Source organism: Lissotriton vulgaris, chromosome 7 (assembly GCF_964263255.1).
Source record: "Lissotriton vulgaris chromosome 7, aLisVul1.2, whole genome shotgun sequence".
Taxonomy (NCBI): Eukaryota; Metazoa; Chordata; class Amphibia; order Caudata; family Salamandridae; genus Lissotriton; species Lissotriton vulgaris.
Window position 1 is genome coordinate 198,239,339 of NC_141695.1, and position 27,237 is coordinate 198,266,575.

At 44.7% G+C, this 27,237-nt stretch overlaps 1 protein-coding gene across 1 annotated transcript in view; it reads right to left on the reverse strand.

Annotated features, from left to right (window-relative positions):
* LOC147701181 (uncharacterized) overlaps window positions 1–19,232 on the reverse strand; it is a 134,888-nt gene extending 115,656 nt beyond the window's left edge. The window contains exon 1 of the mRNA XM_086929936.1: window positions 19,122–19,232. Coding sequence (XP_086786062.1) covers window positions 19,122–19,156 — 35 coding nt within the window. The 5' untranslated portion in view covers window positions 19,157–19,232. The remainder of the gene's footprint in view (window positions 1–19,121) is intronic.
* Window positions 19,233–27,237: the final 8,005 nt, after the last annotated feature.

Consider the following 27,237-nt stretch of genomic DNA (forward strand, 5'->3'; position numbering starts at 1 on the left):
CTGGTAAATGGTACCCCAGATACCCAGGGCACTGTGACCAGGGAAGGCCTGTAAGGGCTGCAGCATTTATTGTGCAACCCTTGGTGGTCCTGTACCTTTACACTCACACACTGCCTTTGCAGGCTGCGTGTTTTGGTGCAGAACAAAGTGAAGAGTCAAAATGGCACACATCCCTGTGTGCCATGCCTACAATCCACTGCCCTGACATAGATCAGTCACCCCTCTAGCTGGGTACACTATACCAGTGGTGAGGGTACAGGTGCATGCGCCCTGTACCCCGACAGTGTCCAAGTCAATTCTTAGACATTTCAAGTGCAGTGCTGCCATTAAAAGTATATGGTGCTGGGAGTTTGTCATTACGAACTCCACAGTACCGTAATGGCTGCACTGAAAACTGATAAGTTTGGATTCTAACTTCTCAGAACATTAAACCCACACTGATGCCAGTATGGGATTTAATGAAAAATGCACACAGAGGGCATATTTGAGATACCCCTGTAAAATGACCTACCACTAGTGTCCAGGCTGAGTGGCTGCTTTTAGCTGCCCTGTAAACATGACATAGTGCACACATTTCTTTCTTAACTTTTGTTTTATTTATTCCACGATGTTCTCTTCTATCGCATGCTCCCCGGAAAGCGCGGACAGCCCGAAGCCGCACTGATAACAATAATGCACTGAATAGGGACGGATTCCACCCGTGCCGGGTGCACAGCTTTAATGTCCATTGCATTCCATAAATGCCAACAACTCAATCCTGTTTCTCCAAGTTCTTTATTTCATCATAGTAATCAAAATGTAATCATTTCTTCATGCTTTTGCATAAATCACAAGGGAGACGCTTACATCTTCACTGAATTCTATATGAGGCAGAAAGGCGAATCCAAGCCTTATTCTGCGCCACGAAAGTGTGCGTAAGTTTTTATCCACATCCATAAAACTTGTTTACCCAATGCATTTCGGGCCTTCTGTACGGCCCTTCGTCGGGTTTGTTTATCTAAAATGCAAAATACATTATTTAGACTATGCTTAGTCCAATCCCACTCAATACTAGATGCACATAACAACCCATGGCGCTCTCCCAAATCAACGTTTTCCGGCTAAAAAACGTAGCTTAATGCTACACCTTACAATGAGTGCCTCTACTCTCCTAAGTGCCTTTCCCCCTTCGTGCCCCTCACATTTCAACCTCCATCAATGTTACCTAACCCCCACCTTTCTAACGTTTTTCTCCTCACCCGCAGTCCCTCTGATCAAGTGCCACCTCTATATTTTCTGCACCACCCCACCTTACAAACGGCTGTATACTTTCAGTTGTAAACACTTCCCAGCTCCTGGTGGCATAATAGGGAGGGTATCCACCTCAAGGAAGGGACCAATTGGTCCCAACCTTTACTTACCTGAAATGCTCCTAAATCTAGCATTTAGGGGGCACCCCAAACCATGCCTCCACAGACAAGAAACTACAAGAAGAAAAGAAGGACGAACAGCTGTGCCGAAGCTAAGAGGACGCCCACTGACTTGGCCTGAGCCCTACCAGCCTGTCCCCACCTTGAACCAGCAGAAGCGAAACTCCGGTGTGTCTTGCAGCCAGCAACCTCAAGAACCCCGTGGACCTGTCCTGCCTTCCAAAGTAAAAACTTTGCCTCCTGTGAACACCAGATTTGTTCACCTACAGACTCATGCTCCTGCGAAACCCGCAAGTCTGCACCACTCTGCACCCGACGCCCACGGCCCGAGTTTAAGTGGCCCAACACCACAAGGAGGTCTCCCCGGCAATCCTGACCCGAGATCCCTGTCAAGCCTTAAGCCGACGCATGCAGCCTAAATCCTGAAGGTCTCCCGACCGCGACCAGGAGCTGGTAAAAATGTGCAGCCCTAAAAGACACCCCTGCACTTAACACCCCTCCGGCCTTGGGTGGTCCAACTGATGGTGTCTAGCCAACCCCCAGCAACCCAACATACCTCTCCAAGTGGAGGTCGCACCCAGAAGACCTTCGTCCCCGAGCCTGCAGTGTGTTTGCAAACCGGAGAAACCCAATTGAAAGTAACAGGGCGCCCAACGCCAAAATAGCACTCTGCACCTGGCCGCCCTGGTGCCACTGAGGGTGCACCTTTGGTGCTGTCTTGAACTCCCATTTCCCCTGAGCTTAAGTCCAGGAGCTTTGCTCCCACAACCTCGTGGCCTGCTCATAAGCAGCCACCAACCAGAGGCCCCTATCCCCCATTGAATAACACTGGGCCTCAGCACTCTGCACCCTGCCACCCTAGTGCCGCTGAGGGTGTAACAAGAGTGCATCCTTGACCCCGCAGGACCCCTGAGTCTACCCCCAGAATACCAACACCCACAACGAATACTTACCTTTGAACCAATAACACTATTTTCCTGCATAGGATAATATTGACTGTTTTTCAGTGTGGAGTTGGAAAATCTATGAAAATCTTTAAAACTGTAACCGAATAACGAGAACATTTTTACTTACCTGTTTATAGGAAATGCCCCAGTGTAGTGTCCAGGTATACTACACTGTGTAAGAAAAGTAATCAGAAAAGTAATTCACATGACCTGCTATTGAAAAGTCAATACAAAGTATATGTACGGTAGTCCACAGTATTGCATTACCAGTAATTCAAACTGTAACCAAACTAAAGTATATGTACAACTGCAATTCAAAACTGTATTATTACTGCAAAGTATTTAACCTCTTGGCTGCTAAGGCAATATTTTACTATTCATCTAATTTCCATTGAAATCAATGAAAAGTGCATGACGAGTTACCCTTGTCATTAGCAGCCAAGAGGTTAACACTTACCTGTGCAAGGTTTGCTTGGTTCTAGGAAATAAAATACCTAAAAGAATATTTTTATGCGAAATCAATTGGTATGAAGTTCTGTCCTTGAGTGTGTGATATTTGCTGATTGAGTGTGTACAACAAATGCTTAACAATACCCTTTGATAAAGCCTTACTGCTCAAACACACTACCACAAATCGAGAGTAAGGTGCTATCTACTTCTACCTCTGCCTACCTTTGGGGTACCACTGGACTCTGTGCACACTATACCTCACTTTGGTACAGTATATACAGAGCCATCTTCCTACAATGTGGACAAAAGTTACAGTGGCCTAAGTGTGAACTACCCCAAATAGCCAAAAAAGGCTAAGCACGGGGGTGGGGGGAAGCCTATCAGCGAAGGGATTAAGTAGCAGTAAAGTCTGCACCCATGAAAATTCAGGAAAATATAAATGAGTCGGAGTGCACCCATATCACTGCCTTCTCCTGTATCACTTTTCTTAAGATCAGGTCCCTCTAGCTCCGGAATCACACTGACACCCAGTGCTTTTAGCCAATCACCTTCAGTAGCACTAAGGAGTCACTATCATCTTGCGCTGCTAGATGATTCACCATGCATTCTTGTAAGGCATCATATTCAATTTCCACTAGAGGGCCCAGCACTCTCATGGTCCTGCTTCTCCCTGAATTCTCTAACACCTAGATCTTTGCATCTAATTTCACCATGGGCTCTAAAGATGTAGTGTTTAAAGGAGGTCAAATCCTGTACTTTAGAGGTGTCCTGGGCATGCCCTGCTGGCTCTCCATCTTCCTAAGTCCTCTGAAACTCAACATAAGTTCTGCTGTCCTTTTTGTGAATCTTTTTCCTTTTCATAATTACTTGCCACCACAGAGAATGCAAGATGCTCAAAAAATGTAATGTAGAGATTCTGAGGTCTCCATGCCACTGGATCACTGCCTCTCCTCACCAGTATATATATCCAGGGGTAAGGCACAAATGGTCGGCCCAAACGGGGACTGAGCTCCATTATCGCAGTGCAAAGGACGGACTTCACTTTTTGGCTTTTTTCACCTGGTATGTCTCCTCACAGGCATAAGATCATCTCAGTGGTCTCAGCCAACCACTGCTGTATACTGAGCCAAGCTTGCTAAGCTCATGTACCCTTTGATCACACTATTTTCACATTTTAATGAAAGTAAAGAAGCATAAAACTCATTTTTAGTTATCTTGTTATTCACGTTTTCCATTCTGAATAATTGCAACAAATAAAAGAACAATATATACAAACTCATGCCAAAAGTATGCGGTCTCTTATATTTTGTGCTGCATTTGTTCTCACCTTATGGTGCTTTCGCCTTAATATTTTTTTATTATTATTTTTCCGATAGATGTTGTCTCCGTCTCATTGTTACTTGTTGTGGACCTTGGGTAAGACTCCGGAATTTGTTGGCCCCTTTGTTTTTTTGCAAATAATTTAACTTTCACATGCTAGGCTGTGGGATTAATAAAGCACATGGCAACCTGTAGGAATCCCAGGGCTAGCTGATGAAGAGCTACTCCATCAATTTAGAGGTGGCAACAGGAAGATCAGATAGTAAAATGCCAGGACTTAAATTGTTTTCGATACGACGGGCATAGAAAGCAAGCTCTGAAGTTTGGCAGTCAGAGGCCACTCTTGGCTCTCATGTTTGTGGGGATGGTGGCCAGATGGGAATTGGTAGATCTAAGTGGTATTTAGGGATTTAGTGAGTGACAAGCTGGCATAAGATGGGGGGTCACACACATGTAGGGCTCTCTGTGTGATGCAGAGCGCTTTGAACTCGACTCTTAGGGCAACTGGAAGCCAGTGAAGATCCATCAGACCTTGTTTGGATGACTCAATTCAATTCAATTCAAGGATTCTTTATTCGATGATTAAAAATCACCATAAAAGCACATACATATATACATGAGTAAAAAAATTCATTAAATCATTTTCAGGATCCCAATTGTAATAATTATTTTTACACATTGCAAAAAGAAGGGAAAGGGGATTTTGACACTTTAAAAAAAAGATTAATAACAATTTTCGGGCATCATTCCTCTCCTCTGGTTACCCTTAAACGGACCGCCACTTTAATAAAATTCATTATGCAGCACAATGTTAAAGGGTCGGATGCTTTCTGTAGGTAAGTTAAGGCCTCTTTAGCATGTTCCAGGTTGGCTTGTTTTAAAATTTTCACTAGAAATCTACGCCTAGGCATGGAATAAAACGGGCACAGTAGTACAAAGTGAAGGGAATCCTGCGGAGACCTATTGTCGCAGCCGCAGGTTTCCTTCTGCTCAATTGTAGTTAAAAACCCTGCTGGTGATGCAAATAAGTATGGAAGTAAGTTTAATCTGAAGCGACACATCAGAAATCTGTCCTGAGCGTTATGCATCAGGTACAGATATGGCTCCATTCCCTCAACGCTCTTAACCAGGTTGTGAGCCCTCACTGTCTTTTTGAGCCCTTCAGCCTCAGCTCTCTGTTGTACTTTTTGCTCTAAAAAAGCTTTTTTTACTAACACCTTGGGCTGGGATACAATTGCTACAGGGTTGGTGAAGAGGTTCCTGTGCCAAGGGCCTCTAAGGTACTCTTTACATAATTGAGCCATGGTATTCTCATACATTTATCCCTTTCTAAGCAATCATTTAGGATTTCTCTGCTTAGAGACGCGTCAGGGTTGACCCAAATTTTTAGCCAGGCCACTATTGGCCTACGTTTTACCAGATCTTCTAGGTAAGGCCTCCCTATTTCCCTGTGTGCTATGAAACCAGCGGTACTTGGGGGTACCCTCAGGATGGTTCTTAGGTATTTATTTTCTTCCCGCTGTATTTTTGCAGTGTTAACAAAGCCCCATACCTCTGCCCCGTAAATCACTTTGGAGCAGCATATGGAGCTGTACAGGTTCATCACCTGTTCAGGGCTCCATCTGCCTACCCTCCCTACCGTAAATTGCAATTGCGCCATTGGTAGCAATCATTTTACAACAGCGCTCCTCAACCAGTGAGTTAAATTGTAGAGCCCCGTCAAAAATTACACCTAGACAGGGAAATGTTTTAACCTCGTTTATTTTATGATTTCCTATTGTGTACTTAAATTAGGTGCAAGGTTTGTTACCAGCCAACAGCACATATGATTTGCCCAGATTGACGAAAAGGTCTAGGGAGCTCATAAATTTAACAAATCCATCAATCAGAATCTGTAAGCTCCTAGGCGTACGTGCGAGCAAGACCGCGTCGTCTGCGTAAAGCAGAACGGGGATATGACGCGTCCCCACCCTTGGGCAATCTGCCTTTAGGTTTAACAAAAACTGCTCCAAATTATTTATATAAAGGGAAAATAAAAATGGGGCAAGAATACAGCCTTGCCGTACCCCACTCTTGCAAGGGAATGAATCGGTCAGCCCCCCCTCCCTATTGAAACGGACTTTAGCAGAGGTGTCACTGTGAAGATCCTTAGGATATTAATTAAGCCAACCTCTATCCCCATGAGAGACATCATGACCCAAAGTTTCTCCCTATTGACATGATCGAATGCCGCTGCCAAATCCATGAACCCCATATAGATGGCTTCATTGCTGGCCATGGTGTATTTGGCAGTCAGCATATAGAGGTTCAGGCATTGATCACTGGTGGACCTCCCCGTCCTAAATCCATATTGAGTGTCCGAGAAGATGTTATTTTCTTCGGTCCACTCGGACAGTCTATTAAGGATTGCCCTTCCCAGAAGTTTGGCAGACACATCAATCAGGGAAATCGGGCGATAACACTTGGGGTCATCCCTATTGCCCTTCTTAAAGATAGGGACGATTATGGCCTTTGACCAGGACGGCGGCAGGCCACAAGTGATGGCGGTATTTATGACCCTAGTCATTATGGGAGCCCAGAGTTCTACACAGCTGAGAAACAAATCAGGGGGGATTTCGTCAGGGCCAGGGGCTTTATTTTTTGTCAGTCCCTCTATTCCAGCAGTGATCTCCTTAATGGTGAACACTACTGTGGTGCCCTGATGTGAGGTTTTACCTGCTCTTCAGTTGTTCCTGGCTCATAGTTGTACAGCCCCTTATAATGGGAGACCCACTGTTCTGGTAGGATATTTGATCCTATCTCCGGGGTGTTATTTTCCTGGAAAGTTGGTTGGTTAATAATTCTCCAGAACCCGGACATGTCCCTTTTTTCCCCCCGCTTCTCTTAGGTCTGCCCACTCTTCTCCCTGTAGAGCTAATTTTCTCCTCTTGGTCTCCCTCTTATAATTATTCCTACACACCGCGATTTGTAGGGTGTCCCTTGGTTTGGTTTTAAGACTGCTTTTGAGCTCCCTTGAAGCCTTTGAGCAGTCTCTATCGAACCAACGTGGGTTACAGTGGTTCCTTGTGGGTGCACTAGTTTTTAGTAGACCGTCTATAAGGTCAGCAATCTGGCCAAATGCTTCGAGCAACCTCGGGCCTTGAACATCCATATCTAAACAGTCATCCAAGGCGGGTTTACCAGAGTCCATCAAGGATTTATAAAAGGTTTCCCCATCTATTTTGGACCATCTTTGTCTCCTTCCCTGGTTTGTTACCTTCTCAGTAATTGTACCTTGGTATCTACTTTTTGGGCCCGCCGGGTCAACAACCCCAATTCAAGGGGGTTGTGATCACTAAAACTACTCCATTCTATCCTTACACTGGTGACTCTATTTATTAAAAATCTAGAAACTAAGATATAGTCAATAATAGAGGAACATCCTCTGCCCTTGAATGTAGGTGGGAGGCTGCCATCCCTCTGCACACCCATCATGTTAATAGTGTGCTCTAGATCATAATTAAGCAGGAGTTTACTAAAAGCTAAACCATCCGGCGTATGGGAGAAATGCGGCCCTTTCTCTACAGGGCAATGAGACCATTCTACATCTATTGGGACCAGTGCCGAGCATAGGTGACAGTTAAAGTCTCCCATGACCAGCAGAGCAGGTACCTGTCCCATTTTCCGAGCTATAATTTTCTGACCCAGTCTGCCATCCAATTCTCCTACAAATGAGGTATGGTCTCCCCCTGCCCCATTGTTGTAAATATTGAAAACAGCAAGTCTTAGCCCCTTCCCATTAAACCGTACTGCTTGTATGGCATGGGATTTCCAGTCCGTAACAGACCAACTGCCCGGAAGGTTTAAATCTACATATATAGATAGACCTCCCATGGCTCTCCCCGATCTCGTTTTTTGCGCCGGAACAAAGAAACATTTATACCCCTGCATGTGGAAGTTACTATTATCAAGGCCCCATGTCTCCTGGAGGCTAATTACATGGAAGTTACTAATATAATTGTGCCACTCTTTATTATTAAATTTGGCTGCCAAGCCTGTTATGTTCCAGGAAATGATTCTCAGTGCGTCACAGACCTGCTCTATTCCCCGTTAAGCCCAGTTTGTTCCGCGGTCTCCACCCAACCCAGTTCCAACCCATTTCCTCCCACTGTAGGTTCGGTAGCTGTAACCATAGGCACATCCTCCTCAATCCCCCCAACCCTACCAGATGAAATTTGTTGTGCCGGCGGGTGTTGCTGCTCAGGTTCCAGTATAGAGTCCCCTATATTTACAACTCCTGTAGATACATTTCCCATTGTATTGGTATATCTGCCCATGTGTCAATCGACCCCCTCAAGTCCATTCAGGCAACTAAATCGATTAAAGGTGTGAAAGGGTAACACTGGGCGATGAAAAACTGGCCGAGCATTAAAATCGTGGTGTCTACCCCTCCGGGCGACCCTCGTCCAGTTGTCGTGGGCTTGGTTAGGATACATAGGAGTGGGTGGGAAGAAAAACGACACATGTAGGGTCTGGATTGTTGATTCGTGTGATCTATTCTTCCCTAGACATATGTGAGTAACAGTCCCAGCGTCTCGAAAACTCACCAGGATACAACCCCCTATTATGGATTTGTTTGTTTTACCCACCCAAGGTACCCTTCTCACCATGATGATTTCGTTATTGAGGTGTACTGGGAGGGGTCTGTTCAAATTCAACCACTTAATAACAGGGATGTGGAATTCCTATAGCCCGACGCCCAGGACATATTGTTTGGGGTCAAGGGCAACAAGTTTTCATTTGTATTTTGTCCTTGGGACAAGTAGGCCCAACTCCCTACAGCACAAACCCTTTGGCTGCCAGTTTACAGCACTACATAATGTACCAGGGAAGTCATTGTCAGGAGTTAAGGTAATATTTGTGTACATGTGTTAATGTTGTTCAAATGTGTATTTATGGTTCATTAATGCAAAGCCTTCATTATTTGGGTGAGCACTCAAAGTAAATGTTGTAAGCTCGGACTGCACTACTGACAGTGGTTCCAGTATAAAATGTGTACACACGTTTTTAAAGTTTAGCAATATGAGGCTATGTATAATGCTCCGTGAATGCTCTCACTAGAAGAAAATATTTGCAGAAGCTTAAAAGTAAGATTAATCATTCTTTGCTTTCAAATTAAAATGTTCACAAAAAAAATACAAGTAGTAAAAAAAGACATTTCGCTAAACTATTGTAACATTTTTAGGTACCATTTTGTTGCATCACCATTTAGTAAAATGTGTTGATGTATGCTAGTATTTCCCAAAAATATTCATAATGGAAAAATCAGTGTAACCAGTTTCAATAAGATTATGGGAAACAAAAAACAAGCATTGGCAAAGCCAGTACGTCTTAAATTGGTGGTCAGCCTTTTAGTTTTGTCAATGCGTGACTAGTTTTGGCATGGTTTTTGTAAAACCTTATGGGTGTGGGAACTGCCGGGCCCTCACCATTATAACAAACATTGGCAAAAACAAAAATTATTTTTGGTCTCAAAAAGCACACATTGCCACAGTAGTTCCTGGCACTGAACAAAACTACTTTGTGTGCCGATATACTCCTTGTGAAAGAGCAGAATACTGTCACTCGCAGTGAAGCCAGCAACATAGAGATTGAAGTTAAATAAACACAAAAGGTCATAGTTAACACCAGCCTAATTAGAACCCTAATTATTAAAGAAAGTCTCAAAAGTGAACCCATGGTACATGTCCTTGCATTTATTGCAGATATACAGCTTTCGTGAATTCACAAGAATTAACAGAATTAGGCCAAAAAACAGTACTCATAGAAAATATTTTTGAACTGCATTTTAGTATGAGCAAATATTCATGTGTAGATTTGCTCATACAAAAAACTGTGTGTTTGCTAGTTCACTTTCCCTCCAACCACTTTTTTTCCGAAACCTGGAAGAAGTTTTACGTCTGCTATTGTCAGGAGTAAGTTTCCAATATTTCTCAGTATCAGAAAAAACTAGAGAAGAGTTGGTGAAAACCCTTAAAACACGCATGTTACTAGGTTTGCACAGACTCAGAAGAGCAATCTAACCCTGGAACCATTACTTACCACTACCTTCAGCCTCAGTATGTGGATCTGCGGAAATGTGACAACATAAGGGAATTGCTAGTATTCAAACCCACCTATGGTATGAACCCTGGCATAATCCTAGAGGCTATATCAGAGCTCTTATATAATGAGATTGCTGCCATATTTTGTCGCTGCATTACATGACACAAAAAGGACAAGTGGATTTTGTTATTGGGCAAGTAGATTTATGAAGCAACCTGCCCCATAGACAAGTAGATATTTTAATAAATTCCACACCCCTGTAATAACCTTGCTTTTCAATGAGCAAAAGTTCTCATCCTCTCCTACTTCAAGTGGAGGAACACCGGCCATGACTACCATAAGATCGTTTGCCTCTGGAGGGAGATTGGGCCTACGGGGTCTAGGAGGAGGCTTCACTGGGGGTGGGGGAGCAATATTGCCAGTGGATGGCATAGGGGGAGCTAGGCCTACAGATGAAGGTGGCCTGTTGAGGTTTAGTGGATGGGCTGAGGCTAAATTAGCCATAAGGGGTTGTGGGGGGGGGGGGGGGGGAAACAACAGTGGTGACCAGGGGGGGTGCTAAACTAACTTGCATGTTAGAGAGCTTCGGAGGGACCATGGGAGAGGGAATAGTCTCAAGAGATCTGCCCTGAAGGCCAACCGAAGGTTTCATGCTATTTAATGTAGCCTCCAAAATAGTGAGCCTGATCTCAACCTTTTTAATACTCTCGCTAATCGGCAATAATAGAGACCTAAGCAAAAATTCCAAATTTCCTAACGGAACAACAGGAAGAGGGATATTGGCAGCATTGTTTACCGTGGCATCAGCCGAGTCGGTAACAATGGTAACCTTTTCAGGAGGTGTTATGTGTGCCTCTTCCAATAGCCTCTCAGTGGGTGGGGGGGGGGGTTTTGTTGTCCTCCCAAAATCAGAGTGGGGGATTTTTGTTTTGGTTTTTCCCTGGCCACCCCTCGACTTCCTCCTGCGTTTATTCGGTGGGGGCCCATATACCCCTTGCACAGAAGATGGCTTGGGTTTTGCTTTCCTGGCCTTAATAGCCGGTGGGGGCTGGGAAATTAAATCGATAGTCGCACTACTTGGGCTAATGGAGGGGGTTAAGTTAGTGGTAAATTCAGTCAGGTTGTTGGTACAATCCCTCAGCAGAAGGGGGACATCATCCAGTGAGGATGGCTCCTCGCTAAGTGAGGTAGAGTTGTCTCCGAGGGGCCTATTTTTCAAACTTTCTATAGAGCGTCTGCGCTCCGCCCTGAGCTTAATCAAGGTGCTTTCCTTATCCCCTTCTCCCGCAGCCCGTGGGAAGTAATTATCTAGAGTCCTATTTTTTACCCTTCCCAACTTCATAGGAGTGCCCTCCCTGGCCGGGGAAGGCATAACAAACCGTGATGGGTGCAGCACTTAAGAGAAATTTAACAAAAGAATAAACCAATGTTCAAAAATCAAACTAAGGAGGGTGGGCCCAGCCCAGCCTAATCCGGCCTATGAGGGCTTCGCCCCGCGCGCGTCCAGCAGAGAGCCGCGTCCAAGGGGGGAAAAGCGTTCAATTCAGCGACGATCAGCTCACAAGCAGAGTCCAATGCGCCCAGCCAGGTCAGCCCCACAGCTCAAGATGTGAGTAGCAACCGCGCAGCGGGTGCTGCGAAAGTTAAATTGTCACCGGGTGGGGGGCGGGGCCGCTGCGGGAAGAGGCTACAGGTGTAGAGACAGCATCGCAGTCCCGCAGCGGTGTGGGCGGTGAGGGCGGCTCCAGGACACAGCAGCAGCAACTCTCAACAGAGAGCCGCGTCCAAGGGGGGAAAAGCGTTCAATCCAGCGACGATCAGCTCACAAGCAGAGTCCAATGCGCCCAGCCAGGTCAGCCCCACAGCTCAAGATGTGAGTAGCAACAACCAAATATAGTTAATAAACAAAGGTCGATATACCAAAGATTTGATTTAATCATCTTGATGCCCTTGCCGCTCATCCTAATTGGAAATTATTTTGCTTGAAATTTCAGGGAGTTTGTCCCAGCAATGAAATGCTCTGTCCTGAAGATGGTCTTCATGACGACTGCTTAAAAGACCGAAACGTCGACACTCCCATCATCTCCAAAACATTGCATTGTCACCAACTGACGACCTTTGTTTATTAACTATATTTGGTTGTTTGATATACTAATCAGGAGTTGATGGTTTAGCTGCGAACTGAAGTGTTAATATTATTTATACCTCTGTTCTTAGCTTCTCGCTTAGATTTATTCTTATGTATCTATCTCCCAAGATATTAATTGATTTCCTCATTATCAAATATATATAAATATATTCCATAAATATATTTCGGTATCTCCGTGTACTTCCTTCCATTGATGAACTTCTGTTTTTGATTGAATGTGATAGTCTGTTGATACACCGGAGTTTGATACATATGTACGACTCAGAACTATGATTTAATGTCTCTTTGAATTAATCCCTTGTAGCACACAGTGTTCCTAAATACTCATTGCCCAAGCCTACAAGGGTCTATTGGGTTTCCCCTGCCTTTGATACTTCTCATAAGAAGGCACACTTTTGTTGTTTTCATTACCTTGACTGGGGGACCAAGAGGGCTCCTTAAATAATTTCCCCCCTTTCTCCTGTTGATAACAAATAAGCTCAGGAATAACCATATTCTGGTTTTGTGTAAAATAGCAATCTAGTTTACCATTCTATAATTCCCCCACACAAGCTGGGTTTATTGATTTAAATGCTCCATATGTTACTTATTCTCAGCAGGAGCACTGTGTAGCTATTCAACTTCAAGCAAAATATTTTTTTTTTGTTCATGAATAATATCTGCACAACAATACAATGGTCTGTCGGTTCTCTTTTTGTGAGTAACTCAGCAGAATGCATAGTTAAACGGTTACGTTTGACCATAGGTTGATATAATGATGCAGACCTTGAGAGTAATCAAATATATATCAGACTCCTTCCGAGAATTGGCTAGATATGAACCACTGGATTTTGCTACAGTCTGACCAGGTTCTCCTCCGGATTACAGGGCAGCCTTATTTTGTGCAGCTATGGACAAGTCAAACCATTAAGTCCTCAGCAGCATGACTGTCAGGGGCAACGCTGAATAGGTCTTGTGTTCAACAAGAAAGGGGCGAATTTGACAGTCTGGGTTGAATACTATAGGAGAATCCAGAAACTTTTTTACAGGATGCTGGCTGGTCCAAACTAGTGCAACCAGTATGACGATGCAAAATACATTTTTATCTAAATCAGAATGGGGGCAAACGCACAAATATCCCATAACAAAGTGTACTGAAAAGTATTCCTCAAGACTGCTGGAAATCCATCACCCACTTGTAAAGAATGCTACAATGTTGTGTAGGCCTGTGGCTGTGTACAGCCCAATACCATTGACATTGACTTTCTGCCACACAAGACATTTTGTATCTCTTCCATTGCTTTTGTCTGTACAAGAGTCATATTATGTTGCCTGGGAGTTTCTGGTGGTCTGCATCTTTGATTTAAGGAAGAAAACCCAGTAAGGCCCACCTAAACACTGGAACCTCTAAGCCACTGATTGCAGAGTAAATTTACTCTGTGTCCACTATCTTGAAGAGGGGTGCACAAACCTTGAAGCGAGATGTATATTTATATTTATTATTTATATGGTGCACGAATCCTCTCTCGGCGCCCGGGGCACAGACGGCAACATGCAGGATCAATCATCTAAAATAGCCAGGCTTTTAATTTTTTCTTAAAGATTGTGAACGTGGGACAAGCCCGCAGATCTTCTGGCAGTGCATTCCAGTATTTGGGGGCCAAAAAGGACAAGGCACGGCCACCCGTCTTAGCCTTTTTAATTCTGCGGGTTTGGAGGAACTTATGGCCACTGGATCTTAACTGCCAGGTTGAAAATGTGCATCATCAGAAACATAAGAAGTTACTGGTGATGAAATTAGCATCTTACGAACAGCTGTTTTGCTTAGCAACCAACATATGCACTGCTTGACATACTGGATTTGTGAGTTCTTCGTCATTGCAATCGTCCAACACTTTTTGCCACGGAGCATGCAGTTATTTGAAGATCGGCGTGGGGAGATAGCTATGAAGAATAGGAGAACTGTTTCAGAACATGCACCCCAAGAGGGCCTTGTACCTACATACTGTGTAAAGGTTTAGTGATAGCGCAATCAGCCGGAAACATTAACTTGCTCCATGTTTCTATACAAGGGTACACCATGATGTTTGATGATGGAATTTAAGTACCTATAAAAATACTATGAAAGTTGTCTGGAAAAGGGGTCATTTATTGATACCTTGGTTCTGACTAGCTAACATCTACCTGCTATCACAGCTTAAAAAGTCATTTAGAATGATCTGATACCTCATTCAAAGTCCCCAGCAAGTATTTCCCTCTTGCTAAAATGTCATAGCCACTTCTCTTTTTTCGTGGATATCTTAGGACCTATCCAAGCCACTCAGATTTTGACAACATTAGAATTTCCTTTTCTATCCTGGGGACAAATTGAAGATTTGATTTTTCACTATTGGGTATTTGAATTCTGTGTCATGTCTTTTCTGCACTCTTCCCAAAGACCAGGCAGAGAGAGAGTTCACACGTATATGGCCAGCACGAATGTCCTTGAAGGAAATGTAATGCTTACTCAAATCAGGCATCATTGTTCTCATGTTTCTTCCATTGTGAACTTGCAACAAAAGGGATGAGTTTTCTTTAGATTGCTTAAGATAAATAACTAGGATTTTCTAATTCCGCAGAGTTCACTAAAGTGTTTGTTTTCCCACAGTCCACCAGCATTAGTTCTTCCATGACTGAGACAGATGCATGGGAGAGGGTCCTGTGTATTATCATGCTACAAACAAGGTGCAGGTGAACCATCGCCTTAGCTTTTGCTGATCACTGAGCCTGAACAAAACTCCTCATTCTTTAGAGATCTCATCCAAGCGATGAGACCCCTTCACTGAAGGGAGACAATTGGCCTACGGCGCACAATTGCAAATTATTGCATTGCATGCATGGAACACAAAAAACTGAAAGTTCTTCCACAGGCTGACTGTATGCCCAGTCCACAGGCTAGCAGGGCATTTTGTTTCTATTTATGGTATGTGTTTTTGTTTAGATACAACCCAAGCACTCAAAACATAGCTGACTAGTGATAATCTGGACATCACATCGAAAGACACGTTGCTACCCTCCAGGGAAATTATACTACCTTTAGTAAGGCTCTGCAGCTGCTTTTTTCATTAATATTTGGATCAAGTCCATGAAACCATAGTAACTAAATACAAAATGAGACACTGCAATTAACAGATCATCTGTTAACATGATTTTTGGGGCAGCATTCATGGTTGTAATTCTGTAATTAAGTCACTACAGGTGATTTTAGGACTGGGAGGGAAAGTTCAACAGGTAGTCTTGTTTGCTGCGCCTTGTTATTAAGATTTCATCTATAGTCATAGTCAAACTGAAAGACCTAACTAGCACTTGGTGTAGCACATTTTTGCAAACTCCAGGATTCACCAGCCAAACCGTCCGCTCTTGCAGTCCTGGTAGTTCGACAGTCCATTCAATTCCTTGATAATCTCCAAAAGGCTCAACTCCAACAGACCGGTCCAAGTTAAGCCCCCAAAAACCTTTCACTCTATCCAGGGTATTATCTCTTGCAGCTGTTTTCTACCTCTATCTTTACGGACACTTTAGAGGTCCACTATCTGGGTGTAGTTCCCGGCCCTAAGAGCTATGACCAGTGCAGATTCCACTGGCCATGGCCAGGGGTAAATCGCAATTGGTTTGGATTAGAGGACTGTGTGGTATCTTCATCGATGCCATGCATTCTCCATTTAGTGTTTTGTCCCCTGCCGCTCAGCAAGAGTGACTGTGATGTAATTAAAATGCTGATGTGTTCCTGAATGAGTGAATGTCCGCTGGAGTGCGTGAGCTGAGCAGCAAGGATGCTGCGCCCGGTAGGACTTCCTTACTACGCAATTTCCGTGTAACCTGAGGCTTCTTCTCTAAGAATAAACCTGGTCCTGTTTCACCTATACTACTGGCTACCAGCATCTTCATTTACCAGACAGGTCCTAGAGGGACGCCTCAGGCTCCTCTGTGCTTACTCTTTGCTATCCATGGCCGAGGCCATGGGCAGTGCCTTTGTGGCTTGGAGAAATGGAAACAGGGTGCGGCCACAATGACCTCTGAAGTGTGTTTGGAGAAATGAGAACTGGACAGAGCACAAAGGCCATGCAGAACAATGGGTTTGAGGGCACCGGATTCTCTAACTATATTGTAACCATTTAGAACACAGAGGGATTGGAATCTCATCTGAAACAACTCTTGAATTTGGTGATAAAAACTTTTGTTTGCTTAGTTACAATTGACATGGGGAAAATTGGAAGTCTACAAAACAAAAACTAAAACTATTTGACTGCTGCATACCTCGTAACAGATGACATCATCACTGGTATCGCTGATACCAGTAAAATTATCATATGGGTGGAAGCCAAGAAATGGCGCTAAAAATAAAGCCAGCGTGTGAGGTCTAGTACAAGGTGGTCTGCAGAAGCGGCTGCTTGGAAATCTACGGCTAAATAGGCCCACGGAAGGTCTCATGTGAGACCTCAAAGCAGGGAGTCAGAAGGGCCAAGTGAGTCCTGCTGAGACTTGTGTGTGAACCACAAGTGAATCAAAGGGAGAACTCAGTGCACAGCTGGAAAAAAGCTCAGTGCACAACTGGAAGTGCTGCCACATCAGCAGACAGCCCCTCAGATCTGTCAATGAACCCATACCTGCTGGGCAGGGTGCTAAAGACTCCTGTGGATTAATGACTGTGTTCCCCCCCCCACCCACCCCCTTGGGAATAAAAGTATGAAGAGCTCTGAGAAGTCTTCTGGGACACATTGAGAGAAGCAGTGTGGTTGGTTGGCAGGCAAGGCCTGGCACAGTCTATGGAAGCAAGGCTGCTTTAAACAAAGCTATGGACAAAAGGGCCCACGAAGCAATAGGTCGGAATAGGGTACCGGTATATATATGGCTTCTGCAGGGGAAAAGTGCACGCACCTTCTGAACCTATTTTCTGCTGAACTTAAAGGACCATTGTGTCGTGGTCAGCTAAACTACACATCCCACAGGCTTAAGGAACAGAACTAAACAAACATGCACATGTAGCCAACATTGTAGGTAATAAAACAGTCAGAGTTGATGCCAGTGGTACATCGACCTTCACTAACACAATAGACTTGTGACTGCAATGAAAGTACTCCTGACCTCATTAACATGTAAAACCCCCTCTCAGCCCTGTACAAGGAATCACCTCTAGACTGCATAAGCCGAGCTCTGCAATCGCTCAACCACAGCACTTCTCGCCCTCAACAATGCTCTGTACATTCGAGGGCAGGATCTGACTGAAACTACTCTCAAGCACTCAGCCATGCTCTACACACCCTCACACATGCTACGCTTGCTGTCACGTATGCTGTCACGCCCGCTGCAGATACACCCTCACACATGCTACGCTTGCTGTCACGCCCGCAGCAGATACAATCTACATAGGCTACATCTGCACTTTAAACCTAATACCAACACTACCCAACCAGAGTATCCCCTGCCTGCCACACCCATTCGTTTCAAATGCCCGAGCACACTCCGCTCTCAAGTCAAGTTCAAAGCCCCTTTAAGAACGCTTCGAGCACCAAATTGGTACGGGTACCCCGCCTATAGAGGTGGGCTAGCTCTGAAGGCTCGGGCCAGGCTCTAGCTTAGTTTAGGTTCTGTTGCGAACTCAAAGCACGTGACGAGCCGAGTTGTCATGTGGCTTCTGTCGGCCACCGTCGCTGTTCTACCCTTATGCACGAGTACAAAACAAACCACTATTAACCTTTCAGGCAAAAAGGAGAGACACATAGATACATATTTTGTAGCTGCTTTTTGCAGAGTGAACAAGAACATCTGAATTAATTGCAGCTTCTCTGCTTAACCATAATTGGAGATATTAGGCAAAAATGTTACTTCTACCAATCCGCCTTTTACTTCAATATAGAAAACGAAAGTACCTTCAAATACCCGTGTTCCGAATATCAGTTGTAGAAAAGCACAGAGTGTTTGATTTACTAGACTAAAATGTTGCTCTATCCACAAGAATGCGGGCCACGCAGGGTTCACGAGACAACTAGCTCTCTTCTTAGTTCGTTAACATCACTTTCGCCAGAGTGGGGGAGGTCCAGGAGCAGAATGGGTCTAAATTCTTGTTTATAAAGTATCACTATTGATAATTAATATGTTGGCTCGCTCACCTCTACCCACCTATGCATCTCACTGACCCCCCACCCCCCCGGCCGTGCACATACACTTCACATGCACCCCCTCTGCACAGCCGGGCCACGCCCTAGGCGCAGGCACCAGAGTTCTCGAACCTTCCAGCTCTTCTCAGCACCCCGCTGGTCTGCACTTCCACAAAAAAGCATGCGTTTTAGGCAATAATTAAAAAACTAACGCGGGTCAAAGACGGTGACTGACAATTCCAAAAAAAAACAGGAACTTGAAACTCTTTATATCTGACCACGTCAGGTGTGAAGCGTGAATTACGACGTGGTTCTGTTAAAATCGAGTCAAATATTTCGAGGAAGGCGGTTGATTTCTCATTGCAGTTTTGTTCTCACGTGTGCACAAATTAATATTTTGTTTCATCCAAAACAGCTTTTATGTTTCTCACGTCCTCCTCCCTAGCGGTTTGACCCTAAGAGCACAAGGACAGTTATTTCATAGTTTCCCTAAGTACATGGCGCTCTCTTCTCAGCACTAAGACTGCCGGCCAATTAGCGCTTTTCTTTGGGGAACATGCGCCTCGCGGGTTAATAGCGGATTTAGTCAACACAAACAAAAAAATGCATGCCATTTTTGTAACTGTTTTTTCTCTGCGCGACTCACCCTTCTCTGTAGTCCTCCGTCCCAGTACGCTCCATGGCTCCGCCGCTGTCGATTTATGCTGCTCGGTAATTTCTCCTCACTGCACCACGTGCCTCTCACCGTCGACGTTCACCTCGTCTAGGCACTGCGCGCGCGCAGCGCAGCACGTGCTGGGAGAGGGGCGCACGTGTAAGGCTAGTCGAGGCGAACGTAATATCCTTCCGCGTACGTTTGGCTATAGAGCCACGTGTTGCTGCCGCACCCAGGTCAGGTATGAAGCGTGAATTAAGACGTGGTTCTGTTATTACGTAGCGCTTCCTAGTTAGTTTGTTCAGCACATAGTCGCCTAACTTTTTGAGAGCTACACAATTAACTCTGAAGTTGTAGTAAAATGTGTTAAAATGATTTTTGTTACCGAGGGTGATTTTTTTGTTATGAACTGAAACTCAGCGGAGTCGTTTTTGGTTAAAGTGAATCTTAACCTGCGTGATGTTATCCTGCAGTTCATTTACACGTTTTCTAATTTGCCGCTTTTCAGTTCTCTAAATGTTTTTATATTTTGTGACAGCTCGACGCCTCCTGATAATCTATGCAGAGCAGGAATCTGCCCGAAAGGTGGGCGATTGGGTGTGTGTATGTCCGCATTGTGCTTAAAAATGGTATACGAATTAAAATGGAGTACATTATTTTATATATCTGTGCCTAGGAAACGTGTATGGCTGAATAGTGTGTTCGGGAATGGTATATGTGTGGAGAGTGCCTTGAAATAGTCTGCAGCTGTGAAGAATGTGTGTGTAAATGGTATGTGTGTGTGTAGTGTGCCCAGAAATGGTGTACGACTTTGAAAAGTGTGCATGAATGGTGTGTTCGTGTTAACATTGTGCATAGAAATGGTGTACGACTTTGAAAAGTGTGCATGAATGAAATGTGGGGGAGTATAAACAGGGTGCCTAGAAATGTTATATGACAGATTGAGCAGTACACAAATGGTTTGTGCGTATGAATAATATCGTTATAGTACTTAATTTGTAATAAAAAGCGTGCCAGTGTCTAAATCTTTTATCAGAAAGCCTTTGGCCGCTGCAGTTAAATGTTCGCCCACCCTGACCGGATGACTCCCAATGTAGGGTTGTCTTGCACCTTCTTCGAACCTCTCTCACCAGAGCCCAGATCAGGTGATGGATGATTTCCTGTAACAGGGGGTGTTTCTTCATCGTGCCATATGACCTTTTCATCACATTGTTTTCCTCTGAGGTTGTTCATTTCTAACAGTCCTGCTATGCAATGTGTGCAAACTCATTGCAGAGTTCTTCGGGAAGGTTCCTTATTCTTCTAATAGAATTTAACATTAAACCTTTTGTTCCTCTGCCCACTTTAATAGTTTGTATGACTCGGGGAGAATCACATTCTCTTTAGTTGTACAAATTATCCTATTATACACCTTAACAATTCGCTCCATAGAACGCTCTCCAGTTTCTTTGCGGCCAAATATGTATCAGATTTAAGCTGAATGTGCTCTTCGATCTCTGGGAAACACAGGTTATCAAAGCAGCCAAAGGACGGCCTCACTTTTTGGCTTTTTTCACCTGGTATGTCTCCTCACAGGCATAAGATCATCTCAGTGGTCTCAGCCAACCACTGCTGTATACTGAGCCAAGCTTGCTAAGCTCATGTACCCTTTGATCACACTGTTTTCACATTTTAATGAAAGTAAAGAAGCATCAAACTCATATTTTTAGTTATCTTGTTATGCAAGTTTTCCATTCTGAATAATTGCAACAAATAAAAAAACAATATATACAAACTCGTGCCAAAAGTATGCGGTCTCTTATATTTGGTGCTGCATTTGTTCTCACCTTATGGTGCTTTCGCCTTAATATATTTTTTTAAATTATTTTTCAGATAGATGTTGTCTCCGTCTGATTGTTACTTGTGGTGGACCTTGGGTAAGACTCCAGAATTTGTTGGCCCCTTTGTTTTTTTGCAAATAATTTAACTTGCACATGCTAGGCTGTGGGATTAATAAAACACATGGCTACCTGTAGGAATCCCAGGGCTAGCTGATAAAGAACTAGTTCATCAATTTAGAGGTGGCAACAGGAAGATCAGATAGTAAAATGCCAGGACTTACTTTGTTTTCGATATGACGGGCATAGAGAGCGAGCTCCGAAGTTTGGCAGTCAGAGGCCACTCTTGGCTCTCATGTTTGTGGGGATGGTGGCCAGATGGGAAGTGGTAGATCTAAGTGGTATTTAGGGATACAGTGAGTGACAAGCTGGCATAAGATGTGGGGTCACGCACATGTAGGGCTCTATGTGTGATGCAGAGTGCTCTGAACTTGACTCTTAGGGCAACTGGAAGCCAGTGAAGATCCATCAGACCTTGTTTGGATGACTCATATGGGTTCTCTAATAGCGTACACTCAGCCACATTCTTTAAGATTTGTAACTGTTGTATGCCTGCGTTGGAAGCCCCCAGGTAGAGTGAGTTACTGCAGTCCAGGGAAGAAAGATTGAATCCCTGGACTACCACCCTCGAGGACTGATGGAGAAGTGGAAGAATCTTGTGCAACAAGCGCAAGATTCCGAAGCAGCTGGCTGAAAGTTTGGTAGCTTGGGTTTCCATGGATAAAGATTGTCCGACCAAATCCCCAGATTTTTTATTACCATTTTGGGGCAGGAAGGGGACGGAGATATCCCGGTTAGCCCAGGAACTGCTTAGGAGTTGGGTTGTTCCTGATAATCATAAGCTCAGTTTTAGCTCTGTTCAGCTTACTGATACAGATTCCTCTTAATTATTTACATCAGTACTTCTCATCTATTGTTATAGGTTTCAATTCACAGTAGCCTACTATATTGACTTCTGTTTTTTTTTATAACCAAGTTCCTTTATTTACTATTATTTATATACTCCTAATTCACTCAAGAGGAAACAGACTGCCCTTCTACCAATTATTATTTTCATCCATTCAGATAGTCTGATTTATGAATAGACATGTAGGATATATACATAACAATTCTGTTCCAAACTGTCCACCCTTCTATAATAATGGCCATATGTACAAAGCATTTTTTCAATTGCAAACAGCCCCATTTGCAAAACCAAAAATGCTTTTCCTGATGTACAAACATCCGAACTGCGATCCTCTACAATTGCAGTATGGGTGTAGAAATCACTCTTTGGAAGGGGCGTGTTTAGGGCATCCCTTTCAAATAACGATTTTAAGTGTTATGTATCAATGTTGACCGAAATGCGATTGCATATTCTACCACCAACTCAAAACTGGTGGTAATACATATTTGCACATGGGAAGGGTACCCCTGCCCCTTTTTGAATGTTGGAGAAATATTTTTTTAAGAGCAGGCAGTGGTCCCAGGTATAAAATAGCTCTTTGGAAACCGCTATTCCTTATCTTTGAACATCTGGCGCTATGTCCATTACAAATGCAGTCCTTTATGTTGATGGTAGTCCTGCTTGAAGACCCATGAATAGGTATAATTAGGGTCAAAACATTGCGTAAGTTCAAGTATATGAAAACAAAGAAAGAGGATCAGGCATGAAAAATCTTACTAGATTCTTTCGAAAGCCCTCGCTCACCAACCTAGTTGGTGAAATGCTCCATCATTGGGCCCGACCAGGAGAGGCCCGCTGGTGGGGCTAAATGATGAAGCATGTCACCAACTAGGTTGGTGAGTGAGGGCTTTCAAAAGAATCTAGTAAGATTTTTCATGTCTGCTCTTCTCATAAGAAGGCACACTTTCGTTGTTTTCATTTGGCTGCTTTAAGGAAGACCATGGGGTCTCCAGTTCTTCTCTGGCTTCCGGTCAGGTGAGGCAGAGCCGTAATGGGAGAGGCTGTACAGTGAGGGAGAACGGCTTCCTCATTAATGCCCGGTCTTTAATCAAGCACAATGTTGCTTTTAAGGACTTTGTTTTGGATAGGAAACCTACGTGGGTGTTTGTTGCAGAAACCTGGGCAAAAGACTCCTCAGGTCCAGACCTGGTGAAAGCAATTCCGGAAGGTTACTTCTTCGCCAGGCTGGATAGGACTGGTCGCACAGGAGGAGGTCTTGGTATCCTATATAGGGATAGTATCCTATGCCATACCACACCGCTATCTGACCCTAAGGATGATGTTCAAGTCCTACACTTTTCCCTAAAAGGCTCCTTTGAGTTGCCTTTTACTGGGGTCCTAATTTACCGTCCCCCTGGGTCTAGAATGCAGTTTAGACAAAATATGCTTAATACTCTTGAACCGTATTTTGGCTCTGAGCATTTTACGGTTCTAGGAGATCTGAACTACCATCTTGAGAATATGGAGTCCAGTGACACCTTCTCCCTGATTGATGCTATGTCTGCCTGCGTCCTGAACCAACTTGTGAGGGGTGCTACCCATCAGGCAGGCCATACGCTTGATGGAATTTTTTCTAATGATGAAAGGCTGACAGTTAATATCCCTTTCCCCCTCTCATGGTCCGACCATTATGCGGTGCCAATTGAAATGTCCTGTACTACTCTGGATAGCTTGGAAAAGGTCCCAAGTAAGAGGGTATCTCGGCGAAATCTTAAGAACATCTCTAATAACTTGCTTCCCCTTATGATCCCCAATATAATAATTTCTCAGGAGGCAGATGTGTGTCTCTTGGTCTATCAGCTAGATAAGGCTGTCACCGTGGCTTTAGACGAATTTGCTCCGACTTGTTTACGTTATTCGGCCAGGAAAAAGCCGTCGGCCCCTTGGTTCTCCGAGTCATTGAGACTTCTCAGGCAGGGAGTTAGGAGGCAGGAGCGTCTCTGGTTGGCCAGCTGGGACTTGAGGGAAAAAGAGGCACATAAAATCTTACTGAGGGGCTATAAGGCGGAGGTAATAAGAGCTAAGCAACAATACTTTACTGCTTGTACCATCTCCCTCTCGTCCCCGAAAGAGCTTTTTAAGATTGTTGATTCTCTGACCTCCCTTCAGACTCCTGATCCTGTCATCGGCTCTCAGCTGTTGTGTAACAACATTGCCTCTTTCTTTCAGGCAAAGATTGCTGATTTGTATTCAACCTTAGAGCTTCAGAAGGCTGAAATTGCCGATGCCCCTGGTTCCGCTGAGTTTGTTGTAACTATGATGGAGGCTGCTCCTTCGGGAAGCTTGGTATCTTTCCCTCCCCTTGTATTTCAGGAACTAGAGGATCTTCTTACTAAGACCAGATCAGGCTCCCCTTTAGATCCCTGTCCTCTCATGCTTCTCAAGCAGTGTAAGGAGACCCTTTTACCTCCCCTTCTGGAGATCATGAATGGGGCAATGAGGTTTGGTACTTTCCCTCAGCAATGGAAAAGGGCAGTGGTGAAACCATTACTTAAGAAGCCAACACTGGACCCTGGGGTACTGAAAAACTTTTGCCCCATTTCACTGCTCCCTGCCACTGCGAAGATGCTTGAAACACATCTCAATAAACATCTCGCGGCCTTTCTGGAGAACTCTGGCCTTTTAGATCATTCGCAGCATGGATTTAGGAGGGAGCATAGCACCGAGTCGGCCCTAACCATAGTGCTGGATAATATCCGCACTCGAGTTGATAGGGGCCAGACCACCCTCCTTATCCTGCTGGATCTCACAGCTGCGTTTGACACCCTTTCTCCCTCAGTGTTAACATCTCTGCTGAGGGAGATTGGGGTGGAGGGGTCGGCTCTTGATTTGCTGACTTCCTTCCTAGACCAGCGAGAACAGAGAGTGATGCTGGGGGAGTTTCTATCTCCATCCCTGTCTGTGCAATGTGGGGTCCCTCAGGGGTCGGCATTAAGCCCGACCCTTTTTAACATCTATGTGACCCCACTTGCCAGACTGATAAGATCTTTTGGGATGGAGGTAGTCTCCTACGCCGATGACACCCAGATCCTGGTCTCCCTCTCCCAGTCTATTGATGAGGCTGCCTCCAATTTTAGATCTTGTTTGGAGGCAGTCAGATCATTATCTTGCCACGCCCTTGAAGTTTTCACCTTGATAACGGACGAGGCTCCGGATATCTTTTTCTTTACGGAAACTTGGCTGCATGACCAGTCTATGGCGGTTATGAACCTAGCCTTGCCTGTGGGATATACTATGCACTCCCTTCCCCGTAACGCCAGAGGTGGAGGTATAGCAGTTGCGGTGAAATCATGCTACCCCTGCATTTGGAAACCCATCTCAGTGCCAGGTTGTGAGAGTGCCCTTTGCAACATCTCAGTTAATCCCCACTTTACGTTTACGGGACTTCTGATATATCGGCCCCCTGGTCCCGATGGTGCCTTTCGCCAAAGCCTCCCGGAGGTGATCTCCTCCCTAGCTCTGAAATCGGCGAATTTTACAATCCTAGGTGACCTTAACCTTCATATGGACGTTCCACTCTCCAACTCGGTACACACCCTATTGGAGGATCTGGAAGCGCTCCAAATGACTCAACTGGTCCAACTACCGACCCATACGGGTGGCCACATACTAGATCCCGTTATAACGAACCTGGTAACCAACATTTCAGTGCAGCCTCCCAGACCAATGGCATGGACTGATCACTATTTGATTGAGATCCTTATTGCCACTACTTCTTCTTTCCTGGAAAAGAAGATTCCAGCCAGTTTCAGACGTCCCTGGAGAAATTTGAATCTAGAGCACTTCCATCAGCTACTGATGAAATACCATCCTTCACCTCCTACTGAAGTCTCCCGGGGCTATGATACTTTCTGTGAATGGCTCAATCAATCTTTAGATAAACTCATTCCGGCCAAGTGGTGTAAGACCAAATCGAGCCCTTCAAGCCCTTGGTACGATGAATCTTTGAAAGCTCTTAAAGTCTCCTGCAAAAAAGCAGAACGCGCTTGGCGCAAAGCGTATGATACTGACCTCAAGGCGGCCTATAGGGCTTGCACTAGAGTGTATCATCGGGCCATTTGCACTGCTAGGGCTGCTTTTTATGCTCAGGAGATAAAAAATAGTACAAACCCCTCCAAGGTCATCTTCAGGGTATGTAAGGACCTTACCAGCAAGAGGACGGACACTGTTACTATTGAGCCCTCCTTGGCACATTGCGAGGATCTAGCCTCGTTTTTTGTTGAAAAGGTGGAGGCCATCTACAGGTCATTTTCTCAGCTTCCCATCAGGGAGGAAATGCCTACTTCTATGGCCCCAAAATCATTGCTAACCATCCCTAGTCCGACCAGGGATGAGTTTTTAGCTCTGACAACAAAAGTTAAATCCGGCTCTCCGGATGATCCTTTGCGACCTGCTCAATTCCGGGAACTTGCTGAATGTTGCTATCCTGCCCTTCATGATCTCATCAACATATCTTTCAGCGCCGGCAGTGTTCCCAAGGCCTGGAAACAGGCTGTGGTCATTCCGATCCTTAAGAAACCTACCCTCGATCCGACCAAACCAGAACACTACCGGCCCATTTCCCTTCTTCCTTGGCCAGCCAAGCTAGCGGAAGCTCATGCTAACCGCATTTTATCTGCTCACCTGCAAGAAACGAATCTACTGGATATTTCCCAGAATGGATTCCGTGCAGGTCATAGCACCGAAACAGCTCTCTTGGCTGTGGTGGAACACATAAGGAAGATGTTGGATCAGGGTCAGACGGCGGCACTGATCCTTTTGGATCTCAGTGCCGCTTTCGACACGGTGTCCCATCAGATTTTATTACATCGTCTGATGGAGGCTGGAGTCGGAGAGACGGCACTTGAGTGGTTTCGCTCTTTTCTTAAGGATCGAGGTTTTAAAGTGTCCACCCCCCCTTTTGTTTCTGCGTCACGTCCTATTCTTCAGGGTGTTCCCCAAGGTTCGGCTCTTAGTCCCACTTTATTTAATTTGTATGTTCAGCCTTTGGCGGAGGTTGCCCATAGTTTTGGTCTTTCCTTAGTGTCATACGCCGATGACACGCAGCTGGCGGTGGCACTGAATGGAGACTCCAGCATGGACGCCCCCACCTTCCAGTCAGCGTTAAAAGCTGTTGCTGGCTGGATGGCGGACAACCGATTACAACTAAATGCCTCTAAGACCGAGGTCATTATTTTCGGTAAGGAAAGTGGTCTATGGGGAGATCAATGGTGGCCTACTGATCTTGGCCCTGTGCCTACCCCTGTGAGTGAAGTCAGAAACCTTGGGGTGTGGTTTGACGACA